Source organism: Salvelinus alpinus, chromosome 16 (genome assembly GCF_045679555.1).
Source record: "Salvelinus alpinus chromosome 16, SLU_Salpinus.1, whole genome shotgun sequence".
NCBI classification, from domain to species: domain Eukaryota; kingdom Metazoa; phylum Chordata; class Actinopteri; order Salmoniformes; family Salmonidae; genus Salvelinus; species Salvelinus alpinus.
Window position 1 is genome coordinate 24,556,702 of NC_092101.1, and position 26,772 is coordinate 24,583,473.

Consider the following 26,772-nt stretch of genomic DNA (forward strand, 5'->3'; position numbering starts at 1 on the left):
GGGGATGATTAGGTGACCGTGATGGTATGAGGCCCAGATTGGGAATTTAGCCAGGACACCAGGGTTAACACCCCTACTCTTACAATAAGTGCCATGGGATCTTTAACGTCCCATCCAAAAGACGGCACCCTACACAGGGAAATGTCCCCAATCACTGCCCTGGGACATTGGAATATTTTTTTAGACCAGAGGAAAGAGTGCCTCCTACTGGCCCTCCAACACCACTTCCAGCAGCATCTGGTCTCCCATCCAGAGACCAACCAGGACCAACCCTGATTAACTTCAGAAGCAAGCCAGCAGTGGGATACAGGGTGGTATGCTGCTGGCCTTACTCAGAGGTAGACACTCCTAAAATGATGAAAGTTTCTAAAAGCAGAGCTGATTGAATTGTTCAGGCTGCTACAAGAGCTGTGACAGTAGATCTGCTGATTTGGCCATTCAAGGTTACATTTGTTCTTACTGTTTTCTGTGCTTTGATGGACTGGGATTTTTTAAAATTGTAAACAAGAAAATGTCTAAGAATTTTAAACATTGCTATGCTTTCCGTTGGGTTGTTGGGATGAATAAAACATAGCAACTGGGAAACTAACGGTGTTCCTGGACTAATCTATTCTCCGTTTAAATCCACTCTGAATGAGAGGGAACAGATTATGGATTGGGGATTAACATGGCTTTGGTTTTCCCATAACCTTTTACATTTGTCTGAAGCTAAAGGGAAATATTACCCTACCAGACAATTCAGCTGTCCATCTACTTATTATTTCAGATGACATTAGAATAAGCAGATTACAGTACTATGTCAATGAGTTCGTTTTGAGCTTCAGATCGCTAGCTAGCTACCTTATTAAATCACCTCTATTGATAAGTGAAAGAGAAAGAGCTGAGGCTTCATTAGTCTGACCACCCAGAAAAACACAACATTATCTCCCTACAGTAGTTAGGGAGATAATGTTGTGTTTTCGCCCATTGATTCAATTATTTGGGGGTGTTCTGTTTTGATGGAGAATTTCTGAGCCATTTGTCAGCAGGCAAGAAAATGTATCACAACGAAACAAATGCCATAGCTAGGGCTCGAAGATATTTTCTATTGACATTCATTTCCATGTGCATGTTTAGTGAGAAAGTATTGCAATAAAATATGGAATGAGTTAGCTGTAAAGATGATCCATAAAAAGGCCATGCGATAGAAAAACAAAATGCCTCCTTGACGTCAATACCAGTCCGAAGTTTCTCCCCTGTTTATTTGACAAAGGAAACATTAAAAGTGGAAGTAGTGTGGTTCTAAATCTGTGGCCCTCACTGAGGGACTTGAAACCCACAGTGGGTAGAAGGCTGTGTGTGATGTTGGGAGCTAGTTTAAGGGCCGTCAGGATAAACACACACAGACGTATTGAAATTCACATGGGACGGAAATGAATAAAACGGAAGGTGCTTGATGTACTGAATACTAAAATCTATCCCGCACTCATCTCACTTCAAGCAAATGCAAATCAAGGCTCGATTTCAAGCGAATGCAGATCCGTACAAACCCACTTTCAAGGTCAAAAGCATTCATTTTGCCCTCCGAATTAAAAGAACTCTTCACCTTTCCTCTGCTAAACTTGAAGTGCAGAAAAGCAACTTCAGCGAGTGTAATTCCCTCTATGTTTGCATGTGTTCCTTCGCCAACCTCCAACATCTTATGGAAACTCATGTACAAAGCTTGGGGTTTATATTCAGTACTACATGGTTATGATGCTAGACATATGCAAGGCAAGTAAAAATGGGAAAACATAGCAAACACATTACATGTATTCTGTCAATTCTGTAAATTGTGTGATAGTAGTGGTTGAGGTCATTAAGATTAGAGAGAACAAGGTTTGTGTAACCATACAGTAGTCTAGAGGCTGATTCATTGGATGACCTTTGCTTGCCAGTGTTGAGGTTAGGTTCACTCGGTGCCACCACGCTGTGCTCTGGTTCATTATAAACCGTTTACTGCTATGCAGCGTTCTGCCTGATTGATATGCAAAGAGCTACCTCAGTCGGCAGTCTTTTAAGTAATAATCATTCATTGAGCTTTTGATTGGGCGGTGGGCCCCTCGTCTCTGCTCTGGGGCCATCTGTTCTCACCTGCCAATACAGTTTGATGAGCTTGCTTATGTGTTCATCTGAGCCCCCAGACAGCCAGTACACCCAGTCAGCAATCATGGCACTCCTAATGACAAGGACAGAGACACACAGAAACTATCAGACAAATTTCAATCAAGATGTTACACTCTGTGGGGAGAGAGGCACAAGAGAGACAGCACACACATTCAATAGCTAGGTGAAAACGGCATACGCAATAGTCTAGCATAGCACAGCATGGCACAGGAGAGCAAAGCACAGCAGAGTCAAGCAGAGCACATACAATACAGAGAGGTTTTCATTCTCTAAAATGGAACAGCATAGCACTGATAACATTATCAAAAGAACCATCTGCAGCAATATCAAAAAGTAAACCAAAATAGCAGACATAAGACCCAGTTTCAGTGTTTCTGGTGTCCCTGCGATGTAAGGATAAATATATGTCAAGGGAAAAGTATTGCCTGGCATCCTGCCATTCAAAAACCTTTATGTCGTTATTGTGTATTTGTCCCATGTTCTCAGAATAACCAGGTTGCCAACAAAAACAAAGAGGAATGAAATGCACATGACATGATACAAAAAAAACATAAGGGACTGAAAAAGCATTCTGTCACGTTTAGTCTTGGGAGCACTATGCCTGTAAGTGGATCTTGCACATATGAGTAACTGTATAGCGTAAACGATCACAAGGTCAGGTATTGTTTGTTTTGCAAAGAGTACCTTTGGGTTACTTTAGCATGCCCCATTTATAGCCAACGCCCGTCCATGGCTGGGGGCTCTGTATATGGCACACTGTGTCGCCTACAGATGTCACATCTGATGCTGCATAAATCCTCCGCAAACATGTTCACCAATCATCTGTGAAAGACCCTTAAAATCATCCCACCATGCAGTCACACTCCTGTCTGTCTCTACTACACTACCTCTATACTCGTGGAGGCACATTGGATTTGAGTTTTTATTCTTAAGACACTGTGGTAACATAACTGTAAAATAATTTTCAGTGCTTTGGTAGAGTGACACAAATTGTCAAATTGATGAAGCAACTATCTCTGATTTTACATCAAAGATTTATTCTCTTTTTGGCTGATGTTTGGCTCCCCACCAGAGAAGAAGCTACCAATAAATGATCTTAAGTGTTGGTACAAGGGCTGGAAGAAAGAGGCTGAGTGGTGATGATGATAATAATGATTCTAGGGGGGGCAACCGAAAGGTTGCTGATTCGAATCCCTCAACCGGCAAGGTGGAAAAATCTGCCGTTCTGCCCTTGAGCAAGGCAGTCCACCCCCGACAACAATTGCTCCCTGGGCGCCGATTAAGGCAGGCCCCCGCACCTCTCTAATTCAGAGGGTTTGGGTTAAATATGGAAGACACATTTCGGTTGATTGCATTCCGTTTGATTTGACTAGGTGTGCCCCTTTACCCTAGTTGCAGTTCAACCCTGTTGGCACTGGCCAGGTCTCTAGCAGCTAGGATCATGCCTTGGCCTGCCAGGTTGCTGTCTCCCCTGCTTCCAACAATCTATACAGTGGCTGATGGCTGCCAGATGTGCTGTGATCACTGAAAGATAATCCCAGTAATTGGTCATGATTGGTTCATCTGACAGTGATGATGATGGCTCAGCTCTAAGGGATGGATGGATGGGCCAGTGGGCCTGGATTGCCAGAGAGAGAGAGAGAGGCCAGGCATGGTTGAAGTCATCATCACAGCCACAATCAATGAACCTCATGAGAGCACTCACTGGTGTGTGTTTGAGAAAGGAAAACCCAATTGCACTCCCCAAAGAGTGAAGCAACTGATTTTCCATTGTTGGACCAGCCTCTATTGACTACAGCGGAGGTTAGGACTCATGCCTGGTTAATGGGTGTGAAGTCCATCTAGTAAACCCTAGAGTCTTAGCATTCCCACAACAATTAAATGGTCAAATGCATTGGTAGCGTTCAATGTACATCAGAGTGCTAACTCTATGCGATCTCTACAATAAAGCCAAGATTGCGAGAAGCCTGCATCTTGGATTTCCCCCTCATGAAGCATTCAATGGAATGCTAATTGCTGGCATACAGTTTGCATATAGCATGAAGCTGCGTATAGAAACAGCTATTGTTAGGAAGCAGAGTGCCATAGTTCTCAGTCATCTCTGTTTAAAATATATTCTCTTTGTTACAGAGTGAGAGCAAACACCCATTTAAAATCCTGTCATGCCACTCTTGTAACAAAGAGAGCTATAAAAACAGGTTTGCCAATAATGTCAATTGACCCCTTAATCCCCTTTTCTGAGGGTCCAAGGTAACAGGGGTGATCCGATCAATAGCTCCCTTACATGAGAGGCCCTGTCTATTGAGTGATGTCACGGAAAGTAGATGTGGCTATCACAAGCCTTTTAAAAATGTCTTCAAAACACTTGGAATTGGAAACCTTTCCGGTTGCACTGTGACCGCCCTATGAGACTAGCCTGCTGCCTACAGCCCCTCGTCCTCTTGATATGTACACATAAAAAATACATCTCCTTTATGTCGATGCTGGCAGTCAATTTGACAGAGTTAAATTCAACAGGCAGACTGGGATTTGGGTTAATTTGAAAAGTTCCTGTTAGTTCTCTCACTCTGGCCACATGGGGGGTGTGGACGAACAATAAGAGATTTGTCAAAGGACAGCATGACAACCAAAAAACAACAACCTCAAGACAGAAAAAAAAACATTTGGGACCGGCCTGACCCCTCATATCAAGATAATGACCAGTCTGACAGCATGGGGCCGTTTGTGACGGCTGGCCTGAAAAAATGGCCAATAGAGGCAGCTTGTGTAGAGAATTCACAATGTGACACCATTAAAGTCTAAGGAAGAAAAAAACAAACCGAAGTGATGGAGAAGGTAAGAGGAAGGCCACAGCAGCCCCACAGCACAGTGGACTACTAGGGGATGGTCAATTCATCATCACCACCAACTCCCTTCACATAGCAGCTCAGCCCAGGTAGCTGTACTGTACCACAACATAGATATGTTCTGATACTCAGGTGACACACCATTGTAAGAATTGTCTTTGAAAGCTGCCGAAAAGAACAGCCCAACCCCACACGCCACAGCTGCTCCATTAGCAGCACATGCAGCTGTAGAGAATGGCGTTGTTTTCTACTGGTGTCAGCATTCTACATACTCTTGGCTCCCGAGTGCAAAAGGTTTGGCATTCAACACCTCTTTTCTCACACAAATCCGAGGTCTGGGCTTGGCAAATCAGATGTATGCATAATGGAAGACAAAAGTGAATCGTATAAGAAAATGAGTTAGTGGTGTGTACAGGATATTTTTCTCTCCATTCACCAGGCACTCAGCAGCCTACCTCCTCTAGTTCCCATATTCATGGCATACATGTGTCTATTGATATACATTTGATTTGATTTATTTGGATCCCCATTTGCCAACGCCAATGGAGACAGCTAGTCTTACTGGGCTCTGACACATAACAACAAATACATTACAGACAAAAGACTTTACATACATTTACAAATATTAAAATGTAGTCTGTGTGGATCTTTCAGTTACACATACATGTCAGTACATACAACAAGTAGCTCACATGGGGGAGAGGCGTTGTGCCGTGAGGTGTTGCTTTATTTGTTTTTTTTCAACCAGGTTTGCTGTTCACTTGCGCTATATGAGATGGAAGGGAGTTCCATTCACTCATGGCTCTGTATAATACTGTACGTTTCCTTGAAATTGTTCTGGACCTGGGGACTAAAAAAACTGGTGTCTCGTGGGGTCAGTGCTTTGTGTAAGTGCAAACAACTTGCAATTTCCAACATGTTTCTTATAAAACAGAAGTGAAGCAGTCAGTCTTTCCTCAACTCTCAGCCAAGAGAGCCTGGCATGCAGGGGCGGTTCTAGCTTGTATGGCTCCCTGGGAGAACCCCCCCTTCAGTTACCCCACAGCCAACAACAAAAAAAGCACCATTCTGCACTAACTGTAATTTTTAGTCAGACATTTGGAACAACACAAATACATAGTCATAACATTTAAAACTATATACATATAAAAAATATATACAAAAATAAGACTCATAAATATCAAAAAGTAACAAAGACAAATAGAAACAAATTGTAGTATATAAATACAAATAAAGATAATCAAATTATTACACTATTACCCTATTGCTAACAATAAACACACAAAAAATTTAATTGCACAAATCCTATATCACACAAATACACAAATAGAATAACACACTTATAAAGAAGAGAACCTGATTATTACACTATTGCACTTCAAACAAGAAACACAAACTAAATTGCACAACTGCCATCTAAACCCTGACTTTTCTTGCCTTCCTTGATTCAAAGTCATCAATTACATCATCATAAGAAATCTGCCCAGCAATTGCATGGTTAATACTGATGACAGCAAGGGCACTAAGGTGTTCCTGTGACATGGTGGACCTCAGGTAGGATTTGATGAGCTTCAACTTTGAAAAGCTCCTCTCTGCTTCAGCTAAGGTCACTGGAAGAGAAGACAAATTCTGAGAGCAGTCCATAAATGTGGATACATTTCTGAGAGCTCCCTTTCGTGTATAAATATCAGCAGCTCAAGCAGGGTCATGGTCTTTTTTTTATTTTTTCCTCCTCTTTAATGTTTAGGAAAGGCGTGCCGTTAGCGGGACACCTCGACAACATCTGGTGGAATGGTAGAGCGCCAAATTCAAATTAAATTAAATGCAATACATCAAAATAAAGCTTAACTTGTTGTTAATCCAGCCGCCGTGTCAGATTTCAAAAAGGCTTTACGGCGAAAGCAAACCATGCGATTATCTGAGGACAGCGCCCAGCACACAAATGCATAACAAATCATTTTCAACCAGGGAGTTGCGACACGAAAGTCAGAAATAGCGATATAATATAGGCCTTAACTTTGAAGATCTTCTTCTGTTGGCACTCCAAAAGGTCCCAGTTACATTACAAATGGTCCTTTAGTTCAATAATGTCCTTCATTATATCCATAAAAACTCAGTTTAGCTGGCGCGCTTCAGTCAATAATCCACTCAGTTTCCCTCTATCAAAATGCATACAAAATGAATCCCAAACGTTACTAATAAACTTTTCCAAAGTTTGACTTAAGAAAGAACACGCTTTCCTCCACTTGCTTGGAAACGCTACAGCCAAAATGCGAGCCACCTAGAAAAACTACAATTTCTGGGTCATTTTTCCAAAAACCAGCCTGAAACTCTTTCTAAAGACTGTTGACATCTAGTGGAAGCCCTAGGAACTGCAATTTGGGAGGACTTGGGCTTATAATTATAGTACTAGTCATTGAAAACAGTGGTAAGGTGAAATTATTATTTTTTGGGATGGTTTGTCCTCGGGGTTTCGCCTGCCATATCAGTTCTGTTATACTCACAGACATAATTCTAACAGTTTTAGAAACTTTAGAGTGTTTTCTATCTAAATCTACCAATGATATGCATATCCTAGCTTCTGGGCCTGAGTGACAGGCAGTTTACTTTGGGCACGCTTTTCATCCGGACCTGAAAATACTGCCCCCTATCCCAAAGAAGGGATTTTTTTTTTCCTTTAAGGGGTGGTTCAGCTTAATATTGCTGAAAGAATGTTGCTTCCATCAATGTAATTGTCTGCATCATTTTCAATCCCCCATATATTTTTTGGGTAAATACATATATCCATATACATACACACATGCATACATATACACATATATACATACACATACCTATATAGACATACATACTTTTTTTAGAATATGCCTTTATTATTCCCTGCAAACACTACCACCCTTCCCCCAATTGGAGTAAACCAATAAACACTTAGGCTCCTACCTTCAGTTTATATATCTTATACACATTTTACAGACACAATCTATTTTACAATGGTTATTTAGTTTTTTTTAGTCCTTCCTCTATTTCGGATGTCCATCCAGTTTGATTTATATTTGTAACTGTGCTATTTCACAAAAGCTCTGAACCTATATACACTGCTCAAAAAAATAAAGGGAACACTAAAATAACACATCCTAGATCTGAATGAATGAAATATTCTTATTAAATACTTTTTTCTTTACATAGTTGAATGTGCTGACAACAAAATCACACAAAAATGATCAATGGAAATCAAATTTATCAACCCATGGAGGTCTGAATTTGGAGTCACACTCAAAATTAAAGTGGAAAACCACACTACAGGCTGATCCAACTTTGATGTAATGTCCTTAAAACAAGTCAAAATGAGGCTCAGTAGTGTGTGTGGCCTCCACGTGCCTGTATGACCTCCCTACAACGCCTGGGCATGCTCCTGATGAGGTGGTGGATGGTCTCCTGAGGGATCTCCTCCCAGACCTGGACTAAAGCATCCGCCAACTCCTGGACAGTCTGTGGTGCAACGTGGCGTTGGTGGATGGAGCGAGACATGATGTCCCAGATGTGCTCAATTGGATTCAGGTCTGCGGAACGGGCGGGCCAGTCCATAGCATCAATGCCTTCCTCTTGCAGGAACTGCTGACACACTCCAGCCACATGAGGTCTAGCATTGTCTTGCATTAGGAGGAACCCAGGGCCAACCGCACCAGCATATGGTCTCACAAAGGGTCTGGGGATCTCATCTCGGTACCTAATGGCAGTCAGGCTACCTCTGGCGAGCACATGGAGGGCTGTGCGGCCCCCAAAGAAATGCCACCCCACACCATGACTGACCCACCGCCAAACCGGTCATGCTGGAGTATGTTGCAGGCAGCAGAACGTTCTCCACGGCGTCTCCAGACTCTGTCACGTCTGTCATATGTGCTCAGTGTGAACCTGCTTACATCTGTGAAGAGCACAGTGGCGAATTTGCCAATCTTGGTGTTCTCTGGCAAATGCCAAACGTCCTGCACGGTGTTGGGCTGTAAGCACAACCCCCACCTGTGGACGTCGGGCCCTCATACCACCCTCATGGAGTCTCTTTCTGACCGTTTGAGCAGACACATGCACATTTGTGGCCTGCTGGAGGTCATTTTGCAGGGCTCTGGCAGTGCTCCTCCTGCTCCTCCTTGCACAAAGGCGGAGGTAGCGGTCCTGCTGCTGGGTTGTTGCCCTCCTACGGCCTCCTCCACGTCTCCTGATGTACTGGCCTGTCTCCTGGTAGCGCCTCCATGCTAAGGACACTACGCTGACAGACACAGCAAACCTTCTTGCCACAGCTCGCATTGATGTGCCATCCTGGATGAGCTGCACTACCTGAGCCACTTGTGTGAGTTGTAGACTCCGTCTCATGCTACCACTAGAGTGAAAGCACCGCCAGCATTCAAAAGTGACCAAAACATCAGCCAGGAAGCATAGGAACTGAGAAGTGGTCTGTGGTCACCACCTGCAGAACCACTTCTTTATTGGGGGTGTCTTGCTAATTGCCTATAATTTCCACCTGTTGTCTATTCCATTTGCACAACAGCATGTGAAATTTATTGTCAATCAGTGTTGCTTCCTAAGTGGACAGTTTGATTTCACAGAAGTGTGATTGACTTGGAGTTACATTGTGTTGTTTAAGTGTTCCCTTTATTTTTTTGAGCAGTGTACATTCTACAGACCCTGTATGTTTTACATTGGCTATCTTGTTATTAGTCCCACCCTTCAGCTCCATTCAACCCCTCCCATCTGTGCAGTGATGCTTCACAAAAGTATTGAACCTTTCTATTCTCAAAGCTTCTACAGATTGTAAATTAAAAATAAACATTTTTGCTAAAATAATTATGATATTATTGATTGATTGACTATGGTTTTTCAAATCACCCAGTATTGCTATCTGCAGGGTCATGGTCTTCGTTGGCAAGTCAGGCAAGTTCTTCAGTTCCTGTGCAAGCTCTCTGCCATCCAAGTCTGAGTGTTCTTTATAGTGCAGTGTCATACTAAGGGCCTCACATTGTTCTGTCAGCTCCTTATTTGAGAGACTTTGGAAGGTTGATAGCACTCAAACTTGTCTCCTACATTTTCCAATGTGGAAAATCTTTCCTGAAGGGCTGAGGTTGCAGCATCAACAACGACACTGAAAAATGTCACCTCCAGTTTCATCAGGGCATCAATCAAAGGCTCATCAATTGATTTGTATGAAAAGTTCCGCTTTATGGACCTCAGCCTTTTTTTGCTGTAGAACAGCCTCTACATTCATTCCCTCGCAAATATCCTTGGCTGACATTTGTGTAGTCATAAAGCCTGTTGCCCTGTAGTTGCTGAGACCTCTCTCTGTCTTTCTGAGAAGACTGACTGCAACATCCACATGCATACTGGGAGACTGCATACCACACCACTGTACAGATGCTGAAGTGGTATGATCCCACCTCCTCTGACAAGGAGTGGGCCTCAATCTTTATCACAGGGTCTTTGGTTTGATCCCTCACCTCTCTCACCGCTGCTGCCTGATACCTCAGTGGCTCGACACCTTTAACTTTACTCTCCCACCTTGTCTCAGTCCACATCTTCAAAGTGATGTCCACATGTTTTTTCAGGATGGCCCATCGCTGTGTGGAGGCTGGGAACAAGGTGTACAGTTTGGGTAAGATGCCAAAGTAACCTGTGGCATCGACAGAACTTTTAGCAGCATCAGCCACAAACAGGTTCAATGTGTGAGCCCCACATGGCATAAATAGAGCTCTTGGATGCATTTCCAGGAGTCTGGATTGGACACCTTTGTTTTTGCCTCTCATGTTGTCCCCATTATCATAAGACTGTCCTCTGCAGTCCTCAAAAGTAATTTTTAGCTCCTCTAATCTTTTGAGAATCAGGGATCAAATGTTGGCTCCTCTGCCTCCAAAAACCCCATAAAATGTTCCTTTATGAGGGGCTCCTCCTCCTGACAATTGTTCAGTGTGGATGACAACTGAGGTGGAATTTAGAATGATAGAGAATACTTTTGCCAGCTTGATGTCATTCACCATTATTGAAATGACCTTGCTGCTCAACAAATCAATGTGTTCATTCTGTATTTGATGGCCAAGGTAGCTGGTGGTGTGACTCAAGGTCCCTTTTTGGTCACGGTTAAGGTGCTCTTCATGACTGGATCAAAATGTGCCATCAGTTCAACCTCTTTGAGGAAATGTCCATTTGATGGAGAGTACAGTGTTTCTGTGTGTCCCCTTAGTGCCAGATTTCTAATTGCCAGAGACTGCACAATAGCAGTCAGACGTGTCAACACCTCTCTCCACCTTATCCTCTAATCCTCCATAAATGCCATCTCATGTTTATTAATTGTTTCCCCTTTATTGATCCTCATTGCCAGTTCTTTCCATGTTTTCATGCAGTTTTGGTGTTCTGAACTGCTGTTGTGTGAAGTCAGCAACGAACTTGCATGTTTCCAGTCTGTCAGTCCTGAGTTTGCTAAATAAATGTTCTTCTTAGAAAATAGTTCGCAGCAGAAGAGGCTGTTGTTTCTTTTGGAATACACCAACCAACTTCTAGGGATTTTTTCACCACTCACCAAGGTCTTCCTAAAATACTTGTGGTGGAAACGTCTTCCATCACTCTCATTCCTTGGGAAAACAGAGTTAGGTGATACCTCACTTGGTCCTCGCAAACTAGTTGTGTCCGAATTCTGTCAGTCAGAACTGAAGGCCAGTCAGCAGGGTCTGTAGACAGTGGTTCATCCTCAGCAGCAGGATTTGGTGGGGATGCATTTCTAATGGAGAGCACATGGGCATTAGTTTACACACGTTATTCACAGCATTTATAGTTTTATAGTGGTGGAACATCCCACATACATACCCAGTAATAATAAAATCATCATTGTTACCTACAATATGGAAACTTAAAACTTTGCAAAAGGGAAAGTATTTATTTTGTTTATGTTATGCAGAGATGTACACATAAACACATGCGTGTGTACTCACACACACACACACACACACACACACACACACACACACACACACACACACACACACACACACACACACACACACACACACGCTCGTGCACAAACACACCTGAAGAATCCTGCTAGGGAGAAGTGGAAGCAAATGGGTCTTCATCCTCGGGCTCAGACAACATTTGTGAAAACACCTGTGTGTCTGAGGAGTTGGATGGCTCCTCATTCTGAGGCTCCGAGATCATTTCTGAAGAGGCCTGTGTGGCTGAGGAGGTGGAAGGCTCCTCATCCTGAGGCTCCGAGATCATTTCTGAAGAGACCTGTGTGGCTGAGGAGGTGGATGGCTCCTCATCCTGAGGCTCCGAGATCATTTCTGAAGAGACCTGTGTGGCTGAGGAGGTGGATGGCTCCTCATCCTGAGGCTCCGAGATCATTTCTGAATAGACCTGTGTGGCTGAGGAGGTGGATGGCTCCTCATCCTGAGGCTCCGAGATCATTTCTGAAGAGGCCTGTGTGTCTGAGGAGGTGGATGGCTCCTCATCCTGAGGCTCCGAGATAATTTCTGAATAGACCTGTGTGGCTGAGGAGGTGGATAGCTCCTCATTCTGAGGCTCCGAGATAATTTCTGAAGAGGCCTGTGTGGCTGAGGAGGTGGAAGGCTCCTCATCCTGAGGCTCCGAGATCATTTCTGAAGAGACCTGTGTGGCTGAGGAGGTGGAAGGCTCCTCATCCTGAGGCTCCGAGATCATTTCTGAAGAGACCTGTGTGGCTGAGGAGGTGGATGGCTCCTCATTCTGAGGCTCCGAGATCATTTCTGAAGAGGCCTGTGTGGCTGAGGAGGTGGAAGGCTCCTCATTCTGAGGCTCCGAGATCATTTCTGAAGAGGCCTGTGTGGCTGAGGAGGTGGATGGCTCCTCATTCTGAGGCTCCGAGATCATTTCTGAAGAGACCTGTGTGGCTGAGGAGGTGGAAGGCTCCTCATCCTGAGGCTCCGAGATCATTTCTGAAGAGACCTGTGTGGCTGAGGAGGTGGAAGGCTCCTCATTCTGAGGCTCCGAGATCATTTCTGAAGAGGCCTGTGTGGCTGAGGAGGTGGATGGCTCCTCATCCTGAGGCTCCGAGATCATTTCTGAAGAGGCCTGTGTGGCTGAGGAGGTAATGGCTCCTCATCCTGAGGCTCTGAGATCATTTCTGAATAGGCCTGTGTGGCTGAGGAGGTAGATGGCTCCTCATCCTGGCTAGTGCCAGAGGGTGCTCCAAAATATTTCAGAAGTGCCCCTGAATTTGCATTGAAATACAGTATATGAGTCTGACACCCTAAATACATGTTGCACAATTAAATATACATGTCATTATTCACAATTTATACAACTTTCAGAATAGGAACCACATGAACCATACAACCTCCTTGGCTAATACTAGGCATAAGACACCCCAAAAGACTCAATATATCACAAAAGATACAAAATATCAGCATAATATAGACGTCTTCTAAGTAAGCCGCTTAGTAAATTCCGCTTACTGAGCTCAGGACACAATCACAGAAAACCTTTATGATGTCACCTCAATAAAAGTTAACCAAATCAATAATGTGCTAATTAGGTTGTAATCGTTTTGCTGCAGGCTACACACATTATCATGATGAAACTGTGTGAAATTATATCCAATACTATGTAAGCTAGTTGGACAGAAAACTGAATATTGTCACCCTATGTGTAATAGCATAGCAAGCAACATAGGCTAACAAATATAAGTGTTTATTTCATGACATGCATAATATTATTCTCATAAAGAGATGACATAGCTGCATACCTTTATCTTTTGCGCGTTTCTCCTCTTCTTCTTTCCTCTTTTTCCTAAACTGGGCACCTGATGGCTTAGACCTTTTCTTATCCATGTGTGTTGATTTGGCACTCGAGTATCAATACATTACCCATCCCCCAACACTGTCAACCAAGAGTCAAGACTAAACCAATCCACCTTGGTGGTGTGCAGACCGGTTTCATATTATTCTTAACGATTTCACACAAACCATTTCATAGTGTGACTGATTTTACTAATTGCATTAGTACTGTACAAAGTTAGAGGTGAGCTATTTGATAGATTCCCCCACTCCCACAACCTCGGGCTTCCAGTGGGGAGACCTGAGGTCAACCTACCCCTACCCCCCTCCCCATCTCGTACTTCTGAATGGGAGACCTTCCCAGGCAGTAGCCTGCCTAGCTCACAAACTACAATCAAGGCGCCCACTCTGACAAGGTTAATTGACCCACAGTCCCACATGGTGACATGATATCACTGAAGTGACGTGCAAATGAGTGATAGAAAACTAAATTACGCAAATGTCACCATTCCAAATTTTTTGGTGCGACCGCCCCATGCCGCTCCTGGCAAGATGCCGCACCTGGGCGGCTGCCCATGTCGCCCATACCTAAATCCGCCACTGCCGGCATGCATAGTATTAATATTAGCCCTCTGATTACAATGAAGTAGTTCCTTATAAATGGAATGCACATTAGCGGTGCGCTGGTCAGCTGTTTGTTCACCCGCACGCAATTGCTAATAATCCATCCACAACTGCCCTACTGTGATAAAGTGGAAATGCCCGACCCTAACCTGCAAATGTAGAAAATCATCTGTAGGCTACAGTCAGAGAGGACGGAACGATTTGACTCAGGATTTATTCTGACAAATTTAGATATTTTTCTGCTTATAATTATGGAATTTTGGTAGGCTATTTGTTAGTCTATAATTACATACATGCACCTTCTCTTCTGTCATTACTTGTTGCCCTAGAAGACTAAATAAAGCCTTACTCACCAGAATAATGTCTTAAATGATAGAATGAATGCTTCAATCTAGTTGACGTCGGTAAAGTTTCTCTGCTTCTTTCACAGAGCAAAGACGTTTAGGGACCTCGGAAAAAATATAAATAATTGGGGGGGAAAATGTCTAAATAACATCAGTTTGACCAGTTGTAAGAAAATAGAAATCTGTGAAAACAACCCAACATGTTTCTGATAAGATTTCAGTTTGGCTTGGACGCATGTTTTATGTGGTTGAAATACTATCAGCTTTTATGATGCTTATAAAAGATAGCACCTCTCAAGATGCTGAAACTAAGAAATTATATTTCTCCACTCCTGAGTCAGAATGTACATTTGGTGTCCCATTTTACTGCAAGAAAAGGCTTAGTTCTGCAGGAGTTCATATTAAGACTATGTGAGAAGTTATAGACCTACAGTCAGTGTCCAGATTTCAGTTTCCATTGTACCCATCTGAACAGTAGGCTACAGTTCCCTTCTCGTGCCATAGGCTTTTTTGAACTCCCCATCTTGTGACTGTCAAATTTCTAAAGTGCCTCACAATCATCATTCACACAGCAGAGGCACTGCTATCATCCTCTTTTATCACTTCATCAAATCTTTCCCAAACATGACTTTTCTGGCCCTCTCTTCTCTTTATTTTCAACTCTCCATTTCACAGCTTTCGCTTATTGAATTAAAACACAGACATTGTCCTTTTTGCCTCAGTGGATAGACATTCACTTTTGCTGCTCGTTCCCAAAAGCGTTTGGCGATTGGCTTGTATGCTATCTGGCACGTGTAAAGTTAGGCCCTGAAGCTTAGACTTATGTACTAATGCCGGTTAGACAAAAAATAATGAAAGAAAAACATTTAGAGATTTTGTTTTATGTATTGTTTCAACCCGACCGCCACCCACCCGCCCTTCATCCACACAATATTCCATGACCCTTAACCCGCCCGCACCGCGGATATAACTGTGGGGACTGCAGGTTGTGAGTCAACCTGCGGATCACTAATGCACATAACGGCCACATTTGTCAAGTGATAAATGTTCCTACAACATGTAAAACATATTTGCCAAAAACGAGGCTATTAGGATCACTGCAGCATTGTATGGGTATTCAATTATTCAGAGCCACTCTATTCATTACATTTCTGTGTCAACGCAGTTTGACACTAGAGAGCGGAAACCATGACCCTTAATTGCTTAAATGGACAAATTTCTTTGTCTAAAATCACATTCATCACATAGCCTTTTTCCTGAGAAGAAACCCTCTACAGGAGAAACATGTTATAGTATACGAGTGGTCAAATAAACATTCCTATTCAATCTTCAAGGTGGCAACCTGTAATGTAATTGTCTGCAGATGACTATCCAATGATGGAAAGTGCACCAGATGTCAGGAAAATTGCAAAGCACAATTCAGTGGAGGCATGGTGAGAGCCTTCTACTAGCAGGATTTCTTCATGGAACAAAGGGGAGAATCCATCACATTCTCACTACCATTGGCATATAAAAGAACAGAACCATTAAATGAATATTAAATGAGATTGATGTTCGTTAATTATCTGCCCACCTGAAACGGCTTAAGGAATGCATTCACTTATCCATGTAATTAGCTTTGATATGGCTTTATATAATTTACAAGAAGAAAATGGAGTGCCTTATAAGCAAGGCTAAGCACAAAATCTCTTGAAATTCCAAAACAGAAAAGGTCTATTGTATGAAAAAGATTCCATTGTAGCTCATACACCTACTGTACCCAGAGAGGTACACACAAGCAATCTTTACCAATGTGCCATCCAGAAGACACATTTAATCAGTTATTTTCAGCAGGCCAAGATTATGACTGCTTTTCTCATAGGTAGCCAAGCGGTTAAGAGCGTTGGACCATTAAGCGAAAGGTTGCTGAATCAAATCCCAAGCCGACTAGGTGAAACATCTGTCAATGTGCCCTTGAGCAAGGCACGTAACCCGAATTGCTCCTGTAAGTCGCTCTGGAATAAGAGTGTCTGCTAAATGACTCAAATGTAAAATGTCATAACAGAAACAGCATATGCAATGACTTGACAAGATGCATCCCTCAGTTCACTAATCTACGATGATTTGAGCCTAGGCAAAGATGCTGATTATCTGTTTTGGAGGGTCCAGGACAGAGCAGTGTCAGCATTGGCTGACCTGAGGGGAATGGACAGGAGTCTGAGACGTGTCCGGAGGAGAGACAGAGCACTGTCCACTGCCTGTGTCCTCCTCCTCTCCCTCTTCTCCCTGGATCCCTGACAGCTGTACTGTAGCCATTCAGTTCAGGCCCAATGCCAGAACCCCAACACAGAGACCCAAGAAAAGGCAACTGACCTTCCCATTGACCGTTTATCAAAGCCCTGATGCACACGGAAAACTGCTAAACACATAAGGCCCTTTTATTTTTGTATTAGTAGGCATGTCGCTAAATTTTTGTTTAATTGGTCCCCCAGACAATTCAAAAGAAGAGGGATGGAGGGGGGAAAGAGCGAGAGAGATTAACCAAACTTAACCTGCTCTCTGCTCCAGTCCATTCCAATGATGTGGTTCGATAATGATGAAACAGGAAGGGACATTAACAAAATAAATAGCAGACGATCGGCTGTGGCTCTGGAGCCCTTTGAGATGTATTCCCTCCTCATTCAATATAGAATAAGCACCGTCATATGTAAGGGACTACTGGTGGACACATTAACAACAATGGAGCTGTAGGAAGTGATGGCTTCTAGTATCTGGGTTATGGCAGCGTTAGCAGAGAATGTAATTATGAGTCTAATTGTCCTCTACCCACTACTCATACTACATTGAGCAGTTAGTATTTATGTGTCTCCATGAACATATTTTTCCTGGAAAAGACGGATCCAACAGTCAGCGAGCCGATGTTACAACCCGCTGACTGGACATGTGTTCATCCTCCCTCTGTAAATGACTTGGCGCTTTAGCCAAAGTTAATCTATCTTCATTTCCTGTGGAGGACCCCCTCCTCACACCCTAGCATTTACCACTAACTCTTACCTCGCCGCGGCACATGGGTTCCCCAGCAGTCGATACACCATGGCCTGGCGCAGATGGTGGCGGAAATAGATGGGGTTTAGCTGGATGGCTCTGGGAAAGAACAAAGAGAAATAAAAAGAGACTAGTGTTATTGAAGAGAGATTCAACCAGTTCAGAATGGTCCATAGTTTCATTGTCTGAGAATCTGTTTAAACGTAATTGCCTCAAAGTGTAAAACAAAAACAGCCTCTCTTTGATGCCTGATGGTTACATTGTACAAAAAAATTAAAACAACATATTGCTGAGTTGTTCTTTTGGGTCACTTAAAAGGGGAAAATATTGTTGTCATTGTGCTGAGTCAGAGTGATTTTGGCTGAGGCTGTTTCAGACAAAGAAATATACTTTTATGGCAGATCAGTTATGGAGATTTATGAGGTAATCATAGAATGAAATGTTCAATGGGAGCGAGGAACTGTGATTCAAGAAGGGAAAAGAATTAAGGTCTGATAGGTTTAATGTGAAATGTGAAATTACTCTGTGCAATTATTGTTCCTGATGTGTTTGCCATTTTATACAAGCATTGTCCTCTTATGTCTAGGCTTAAAAAGACACATCATCAAGATAACTACTGTAAAGCTAAATGAAATAAACAAATTAAATGATAATCATTTTGCTGGTAGAGTATGTTTTGACAGTGGATTTAGAAGTGGATATGAAAAAAATTATTAACTTTAACTTGATTGGTCAACTCCCCCAGCATCAATTTACATAATTTGTATCCTTTTGGGTTCCTGCAGTTCAGTGTTGTGGCACTCTAACTTTACCCACTCAGAGGGCTGTACGAAAATTAAAAAACAGTCACCAAAGATATGGGATAAAAGAAAGGAACTCAGTTGGTGAGGGATAAATATTGCACCATAATAATTAGTAGAGACCTTGAAGAGTAGGAATTTTTAAATAAATAGTTAAGATGTAAAAAGGCAAAAAATGTGCTCAACCACGCGGTTCATAAGTCAATATAAGGTACTATAAAGTATGAAGATTTTTTTTTTTATACAAATACTTATATTGGTGAAGGAAATATTGAATTGTTGACAACACACTATATTATGCAACATAAATTGGTTAAACTGCATTTCATGCCCCTTGAGGTCAATTCATCCATATTCAGACTAAATGTCGCCTGTAAAATAATGCCTATAATATTAATACAAAAATTGTACTTTGTCAAAAATGTATTATCTCAAAAGGTAGTCTGAACATATGTGAAACATGTTGGAAATACCTGGATCATTTCAAAATGTAAGAAAACTGTTTTAGGGGACATTGCACTATACACTGAGTGTACAAAACATTAGGAACACATTTCCATTACATAGACTGACCAGGTGAATCCAGGTGAAAGCTATGATCCCTTAATGATGTCACTAGTTAAATCCACTTCAAATCAGTGTAGATGAAGGGGAGGACACAGGTTAAAGAAGGACTTTTAAGCCTTGAAACAATTGAGACATGGATTGTGAATGTGTGCCATTCTGAGGGCAAGACAAAAAAGATTTAAATGCCTTTGAACAAGGTATGGTAGTAGGTGCCAAGTGCACCGGTTTGAGTGTTTTCAAGAACTGCACGCTGCTGGGTCTTTCACGCTCAAAAGTTTTCTGTGTGTATCAAGAATTGTCCACCACCCAAAGGACATCCAGCCAACTTGACACAACTGTGGGAAGCATTAGAGTCAACATGGGTTTCATCCCTGGTAGAGTGCTGTCCTTTCTAAAATAAACATTAAATCTGAGAAAAAAAACTATTGGAAGTTGTAGGATTTTACGGGGAAATATATACAGTACCAGTCAAAAGTTTGGACACACCTACTTACTTTATTTTACTATTTTCTACATTGTAGAATAATAGTGAAAACATCAAAACTATAAAATAACACATGGAATCATGTAGTATATTTGAGATTCTTCAAAGCCACCCTTTGCCTTGATGACAGCTTTGCACACTCCTGGCATTCTCTCAACCAGCTTCACCTGGAATGCTTTTCCAACAGTATTGAAGGAGTTCCCACATATGCTGAGCACTTGTTGGCTGCTTTCCTTCACTCTGTGGTCCAACTCATCCCAAACCATCTCAATTGGGTTGAGGTTGGGTGATTGCGGAGGCCAGGTCATCTGATGCAACACTCCATCACTCTCATTCTTGTTCAAATAGCCCTTACACAGCCTGGAGGCGTGTTGGGTCATTGTCCTGTTTTAAAACAAATGATATTGGGAATAAGCACAAACCAGATGGGATGGCATATCGCTGCAGAATGCTATGGTAGCCATGCTGGTTAAGTGTGCCTTGAATTCTAAATAATTCACTGACAGCGTAATCAGCAAAGCACCCCGACACAATCACACCTCCTCCTCCATGCTTCACAGTGGTAACCACACATGCAGAGATCATCCGCTCACCTACTCTGCGTCTTAGAAAGACACAGCGGTTGGAACCAAAAATCTAAAATTCAGACTCATCAGACCAAAGGACAGGTTTCCACCGGTCTAATGTCCATTGCTCGTGTTTCTTGGCCCATGCAAGTCTCTTCTTATTATTAGTGTCCTTTAGTAGTGGTTTCTTTGCAGCAATTCGACCATGAAGGCCTCTATCACACAGTCTCCTCTGAACAGTTGATGTTGAGATGTGTCTGTTACTTGAACTGTGTGAAGCATTTATTTGGGCTGCAATTTCTGAGGCTCGTATCTCTAATGAACTTATCCTCTGCAGCAGAGGTAACTCTGGGTCTTCCTTTCCCGTGGTGGTCCTCATGTGAACCAGTTTCATCATAGCGCTTGATGGTTTTTGCGACTGCACTTGAAGAAACTTTCAAAGTTCTTGAAAATGTTCCTTATTGACTGACCTTCATGTCTTAAAGTAATAATGGACTGTCATGTCTCTTTACTTATTTGAACTGTTCTTGATATTTAAAGGACTTGTTCTTTTACCAAATAGGGCCATCTTCTGTATACCACCCCTACCTTGTCACAACACAACTGATTGGCTCAAATGCATTAAGGAAAGAAATTCCAAACACCTGTTAATTGAAATGCATGCCAGGTGACTACCTCATGAAGCTGGTTGAGAGAATGCCAAGAGTGTGCAAAGCTGTCATCAAGGCAAAGGGTGGCTACTTTGAAGAATCTCAAATATATTTAGATTTGTTTTACACTTTTTTGGTTACTACATGATTCCATTTGTGTTATTCATAGTTTTGATGTCTTCACTATTATTCTACAATGTTGAAAATAGTAAAAATAAAGAAAAACCCTGCAATGAGTAGGTGTGTCCAAACTTTTGTCTGGTACTGTATATATACAGTGGGGAGAACAAGTATTTGATACACTGCCTACTTACAAAGCATGTAGATGTCTGTAATTTTTATCAATCATAGGTACACTTCAATTGTGAGAGACGGAATCTAAAACAAAAATCCAGAAAATCCCATTGTATGATTTTTAAGTAATTAATTTGCATTTTATTGCATGACATAAGTATTTGATACATCAGAAAAGCAGAACTTAATATTTGGTACAGAAACCCTTGTTTGCAATTACAGCGATCATACGTTTCCTGTAGTTCTTGACCAGGTTTGCACACACTGCAGCAGGGATTTTGGCCCACTCCTCCATACAGACCTTCTCCAGATCCTTCAGGTTTCGGGGCTGTCGCTGGGCAATACGGACTTTCAGCTCCCTCCAAAGATTTTCTATTGGGTTCAGGTCTGGAGACTGGCTAGGCCACTCCAGGACCTTGAGATGCTTCTTACGGAGCCACTCCTTAGTTGCCCTGGCTGTGTGTTTCGGGTCGTTGTCATGCTGGAAGACCCAGCCACGACCCATCTTCAATGCTCTAACTGAGGGAAGGAGGTTGTTGGCCAAGATCTCGCGATACATGGCCCCATCCATCCTCCCCTCAATACGGTGCAGTCGTCCTGTCCCCTTTGCAGAAAAGCATCCCCAAAGAATGATGTTTCCACCTCCATGCTTCACGGTTGGGATGGTGTTCTTGGGGTTGTACTCATCCTTCTTCTTCCTCCAAACACGGCGAGTGGAGTTTAGACCGAAAAGCTCTATTTTTGTCTCATCAGACCACATGACCTTCTCCCATTCCTCCTCTGGATCATCCAGATGGTCATTGGAAAACTTCAGACGGGCCTGGACATGCGCTGGCTTGAGCAGGGGGACCTTGCGTGCTCTGCAGGATTTTAATCCATGACGGCGTAGTGTGTTACTAATGGTTTTCTTTGAGACTGTGGTCCCAGCTCTCTTCAGGTCATTGACCAGGTCCTGCCGTGTAGTTCTGGGCTGATCCCTCACCTTCCTCATGATCATTGATGCCCCACGAGGTGAGATCTTGCATGGAGCCCCAGACCGAGGGTGATTGACCGTCATCTTGAACTTCTTCCATTTTCGAATAATTGCGCCAACAGTTGTTGCCTTCTCACCAAGCTGCTTGCCTATTGTCCTGTAGCCCATCCCAGCCTTGTGCAGGTCTACAATTTTATCCCTGATGTCCTTACACAGCTCTCTGGTCTTGGCCATTGTGGAGAGGTTGGAGTCTGTTTGATTGAGTGTGTGGACAGGTGTCTTTTATACAGGTAACGAGTTCAAACGGGTGCAGTTAATACAGGTAATGAGTGGAGAACAGGAGGGCTTCTTAAAGAAAAACTAACAGGTCTGTGAGAGACGGAATTCTTACTGGTTGGTAGGTGATCAAATACTTATGTCATGCAATAAAATGCAAATGAATTACTTAAAAATCATACAATGTGATTTTCTGGATTTTTGTTTTAGATTCCGTCTCTCACAGTTGAAGTGTACCTATGATAAAAAATGACAGACCTCTACATTTTGTGTCCTATTGCCTGTTAAAAGGAAAGGCTCACCGGTAGGTGCGAGTACTCTGGTGGGTTTTCTGCTTCCCTTACTCACACTCCGTTTAATGCCATTCTGCTGTGGGGCAACCAGTCGAAATCTCTCCGGGTCCTCATTGACTCTAGGGCTGATGAGAGCTTTTTTGGACTCTACCCTGGCTTCCCGAGCTGGGCATCCCCACTCAGCCCCTCTCCATTCCCATGGATGTTAGAGCGCTGGACAGGCGCTCTATAGGTCGAGTCACCTACAACACCACTCCCATCAACCTATGCCTCACTGTCAGGGAACCACAGTGAGGCATTCCTGCTCATTAAGTCTCTTATTGGGATTCTCCTGGCTTCAGCGACACAATCCCCTCATTAACTAGTCTACTGGTGCCATCATGGGCTGGAGCACATTCTGCCACGCCCATTGCCTGAAGTCAGCACAACCTGCCCCGGGACCTCTTCCTGGGGGCTTGGAAGTTACCCCGGACCTCTCCGCCATTCCCGCAGAGTACCAGGACCTCCGGGAGGTGTTCAACAAGGCCCGCACCACTTCGCTTCCGCCGCACCGACCATATGACTGCAGGATTGACCTTCTCCCTAGCACTACTCCGCCCCGGGTACGACTGTACTCTGTCGGGACCAGAGACCAAGGCGATGGAGACCTACATTGGGGACTCCCTAGCTTCAGGATTAATCAGTCCTTCTTCCTCTCCCGCAGGCACAGGGTTCTTCTTTGTGGAGAAGGACAAGACTGCGCCCGTGCATCGACTATCGGGGTCTCATTGACATAATGGTGAAGAACCGCTAACCGCTATCTCATCGGCCTTCAAGCCGCTCCAGGGGGTCACCGTGTTTTCCAAGCTGGATCTACGGAACGCCTACCGTCTGGGGACGAGTGGAAGACCGCCTTCAACACGGCCAGCGGTCACTACGAGTATCTGGTCATGCCATTTGTCCCTGCTGTGTTCCAGGCTCTGGTTAATGATGTTTTCCGCTACATGTTGAACCAGTTCGTCTTTGTCTACCTCAATGATATGCTTGTCTTCTCCCGCTCCACCCAAGAACATGTGCTCCACGTCCGACAGGTTCTCCAACGCCTCCTGGAGAACCAGCTGTTTGTAAAAGCAGAGAAGTGCGAGTTCCATCGCTCCACAATCCCTTTTCTGGGTTACATCATCACTGCAGGGAGTGAAAACGGTGGTGGATTGGCCCCAGCCTACTTCCAGGGTGCAGCTGCAACGTTTCCTGGGGTTCGCCAACTTCTATCGCCACTTTATCCGGGGTTACAGCACCTCAGCACCCTGGCACCCTGTCTGCACTCACCTCGCCCAAGGTTCCGTTCACGTGGTCTCCAGCTGCTGACCGAGTGTTCAGGACCTCAGAAATCGTTTCACCACAGCTCCCATCTTGGTTCATCCAAACCCATCCCGTCAGTTCGTGGTGGAGGCCGATGCTTCGGATGTCGGAGTGGGGACTATCCTGTCCCAGCATTCTGCCCTGGACCTCAAGTTACATCCCTGCGCCTTCTCCCAACGCCTCAACGCCACGGAGAAGAACCATGATGTGGGGAATCGTGAGCTTCTCGCGGTGATGATGGCGTTGGCGGAATGGAGGCACTGGTTGGAGGGGCAGAACATCCGTTCATCGTGTGGACCAACCACAAGAACCTGGAGTATCGCCGCACCGCCTCAATTCCAGGAAAGCTAAATGGGCCCTGCTGTTCACACGGTTCAACTTGTCAAGCCGGATGCGCTGTCACGGATCTATAGCCCCATGACTACTACCTTGGAACCCAAGACCATCCAGCCCACTTCGTGCCTGGCGACGGCACTCAGCTGGGGAATAGGAAAGCAGGTCCGTGAGGCGCAGATTTCCCAGCCAAACACTGGGGGGGGGCTTGATAACCGGATGTTTGTTACTGACGTCGTCCGCTCCGCGGTCCTGGATCAGGCCCACACCTCCAGGTTTGCATGCTACCCGGGCTCCCGTCGGACCCTGGCTTTTGTGCGACAATGATTTTGGTGGCCTACCATGGTCCCTGATCTGTCCGCATTCGTCGCCGCTTGCACAGTTTGTGTACAGAACAAGACTCCTCGGCAACCTCCGGCTGGTTTCCTCCAATCTCTGCCTGTCCCTCACCGTCCCTGGTCTCACATCTCCCTGGACTTTGTCACGGGTCTTCCCCCATCTGAAAGGCATTCTGCACCTTCATTGGGTCGTTGGCCAGCATGTCCTCCGGGTTCCACCCCCAGTCCAACGGCCAGTCGGAGCGAGCCAACAAGGACCTAGAGACTACTCCACGCTGCCTGGTCTCCGCCAACCCCACCACCTGGAGCCAGCAGCTTGTGTGGGTCGAATACACCCTTCCCTGCTCTGTCACGGGCCTGTCACCTTTTGAGTGTTCCCTGGGGTATCAGCCCCCGCTCTTCCCTGAGCAAGAAGAAGAGGTTGGCATACCTTCTGCCCAGATGTTTGTCTGCTGCTGTCGTCATACCTGGAGGAGAGCCCGGTCGGCCCTCCTCAAGACCACCTCCAGGTATGGATGACAAGCAGATCGCCACCGGACCCCGGCATTGGCTAGGGCAGAAGGTATGGCTGTCCACCCGGGATCTGCCCCTCCGGGTGGAATCCCGCAAACTCTCCCCCCGGTTTATCGGCCCGAAGTCATTAGCCCTTCTGCTGTTCGCCTTTTCTTCCCCCTCATATCCTTTGCCCGCCCCAACAAAATCCACTGAATAATTAACTGGTTTGAAAGCAGAGCTATTAAGTGCACAATCCACATTAACCTATAAAATAATTATGTTTTGTCTGTCTGATGCATCTGAACTGTGCTTATGGTCAGGCCTAACATGCCATGGATCTTTTTTTGTAAATTATGTTTGAGTGTTGGAGTGTGCCCCTGGCTGTCCATAAACTAAAAAAACAAGACAATTGTGATGTCTTGTTTGCTTAATATTAGGAATTACCAATAATTTATACTTTTGCTTTTGATACTTAAGTATATTTTAGCAATCACATTTACTTTTGATACTTAAGTATATTTAAAACGAAATACTTTTAGACTTTTACTCAAGTAGTATTTTACTGGGTGACTTTCAGTTTTACTTCAGTAAATTAACTATTAACGTAACTTTACTTTTACTCAAGTATGAAAATTTGGTACTTTTTCCACCACTGCTCACACTCTTATAATGAGCTTGATGAGTCCTGTCAGAGATTTTCTACAGCAAGCTGTGGCATTTGGGGTGGAAAACAGCTGCTTATCCCTTATTTAACATCTTCGAGCTTTGGAATGTAACATTTGGGTGTTGATAACATTTCCTTTTGGCAAAAATTTCACAAACGGATCCAGAAGCAGGTCTGCCAGCCAACCTTTCTCAGATGAACTTCTCATTCAAAACCTGAGACATTGGACCTGGCTGGTATTATCAAATATAACAAATCAAATTTGATTTGTCACATGAGCCGAATACAACAGGTGTAGGTAGACCTTACCCCAAAATGCTTACTAACGAGCCCTTAATTAAGCAATGATGCAGTTTTAAAAAAGTAAGAAATAAACTAAAGGAAAAATGGTAACAATAAAATAACAATAACGAGGCTATATACAAGGGGTACCAGTAACCAGTCAATGTGCAGGGTTAGTCAAGGTAATTGAGGTAATATGTACATGTACTGTAGGTAGGGGTAAATATGCATAGATAATAAACAGAGAGTAGCAGTAGAATATGTCAAGAATGTGAAGGAATGTGAATGCATGCATGTGTGCATATAGCATCAATATGCATGTGTGTGTGTGTTCATGTGTATATGCCTCCAGTGAGTGTACATTGAGCCTGTACAATAGTCAGTGCAAAACATTTTAATAAATAAGAATACAATTATGGGGTCAATGTAAATAGTCCGGGTAGCCATCTGATGAACTTTTCAACAGTTTTATGGCTTGGGGGTAGAAGCTGTTAAGGAGTCTTTTGGTCCCAGACTTGGCGCTACGGAACCACATGCCATGCGGTAGCAGAGAGAATAATTCTATAAGTCTATGTCTTGGGTGACTGGAGTCTGACACTGCCTGGTATTGAGGTCCTGGAAGGCAGGAAGCTCGGCCCCAG

The 26,772-nt window shown here is 43.7% G+C and overlaps 1 protein-coding gene across 1 annotated transcript in view; it reads right to left on the bottom strand.

Moving 5' to 3' along the window:
- LOC139540602 (spermatogenesis-associated protein 16-like) overlaps positions 1–26,772 on the bottom strand; it is a 54,547-nt gene that overhangs the window by 19,781 nt on the left and 7,994 nt on the right. Inside the window, exons 4-5 of the mRNA XM_071344424.1 lie at positions 17,785–17,874; positions 2,113–2,197 (exon numbers count right to left, since the gene is read on the bottom strand). Coding sequence (XP_071200525.1) covers positions 2,113–2,197; positions 17,785–17,874 — 175 coding nt within the window. The remainder of the gene's footprint in view (positions 1–2,112; positions 2,198–17,784; positions 17,875–26,772) is intronic.